This window comes from Haplochromis burtoni, unplaced genomic scaffold, assembly GCF_018398535.1.
Source record: "Haplochromis burtoni strain Fernald_Lab_line unplaced genomic scaffold, NCSU_Asbu1 Contig_1095, whole genome shotgun sequence".
Taxonomy (NCBI): Eukaryota; Metazoa; Chordata; class Actinopteri; order Cichliformes; family Cichlidae; genus Haplochromis; species Haplochromis burtoni.
In genome coordinates this window covers 1996-3231 of record NW_024583456.1, presented here as the reverse complement: position 1 = coordinate 3231, position 1236 = coordinate 1996, and the positions used below count along the sequence as shown (strand labels likewise).

Sequence of the window (1236 nt, the reverse complement as noted above, 5' to 3'; positions counted from 1 at the left end):
GCTTTCTTGCTTACACTGCTGCCCCCATTCTACAAGCCTGGATGAGCAGATGAAGATGGATGGATGTGATAATATGTCACTGCTCTCTTCATTTTTGACCTGAGACAGATTGGCAACTCTTCCCCCATTTATATGTAGCTATTAAGCTAAGCTCTGGGATAACCAGTATGACTAAAGTAATATTGATTCTCTCCACTTTTGTTAGCTGGAGAAACTTCAGTGGCTGAGAAATGACACACTTAAGGGGTAGGGGTCACAACGGAAGTTCACCAAGATTACCTCTGCTATCAAAAGGATGGAGAAAGTAAATCTCAAATACATACGCAAACCTTCTTGTACAATGTCACCACTGTTCCATTAAGTTTGTGTCAGATCACAACAGAAGTCATCTCAAGGGACTTATATGATGGGGAGGCAAAACCACTTATGGAATGAAGCCTTTGTTAGCAGAGTGAGGATACGAAAGCAATGTTTACTGTCTCTTCAGTTGGAAGGCAAAGTAAACAAATCTCTACATAAATTAATAAACATTTTATACATTTCTAGAACCAAATCATGTAATCTGAAGGTGCGTTGTAGGGAAAGGTCAAGATCTTTAGGTGACCCTGGTATTAGAGACACAGCAGAAATACATTTAAACTTAATACAACAACATGGTTATTCATTTATTTTTCAGTTGGAGGAAAATGTAGACTTAGATAGGGTCCAATCACTCTGTTCTAAGAATGAATCGTTGCAGAAAGACCTGCAGACCCTGAAGACAGAGCTCGAGGACAGCAAATCAGAGGTTATTGTCTTTTATTTCCTTTGCCTCTGTACATTCAGTTTGATATCAAGTTATATCTCAATGCACTGAATATTTTTATATGACCCCCATCAACCTCCTTCTAAAGGAGGACTAGAATGAACAACATTTAGCTATTCTCTAGTGCTAAGATTGTTGCCAGTTGCTATAGCATCAACATGAATGCTTGTTCACCAACCACCTGGCTTTCAGAGAGCTTTCTTCACTTCAGTTAACAGTCAACTCAACTGTAAAGTGATTTCTCATTTTGAAATAATGTTTCCCTTTGCCCAAGTTAAAAGACAAAGCAGATGAAGTCATGAAGCTCCGTGCTGAGAAAAATAGGAGCACAGAAAATGAAAAGGAACTGCAAACCATGAAGCTGAAGATTGAGGACAAGAATAAAGAGGTACATGATTTTGAGGTTACTTAGAATCATTCAAAGTGAGTAC

General features: G+C 38.5%; 1 protein-coding gene across 1 annotated transcript in view; it reads left to right on the top strand.

The window, feature by feature from the left end:
- Positions 1-6: 6 nt before the first annotated feature.
- Positions 7-1236, top strand: part of LOC102307975 (myosin heavy chain, clone 203) — a gene marked incomplete in the record, with an annotated part of 3215 nt that continues 1985 nt past the window's right edge. Inside the window, 3 exon segments of the mRNA XM_042216522.1 lie at positions 7-304; positions 740-787; positions 1080-1193. Of these exon segments, the coding sequence (XP_042072456.1) occupies positions 296-304; positions 740-787; positions 1080-1193 (171 nt within the window).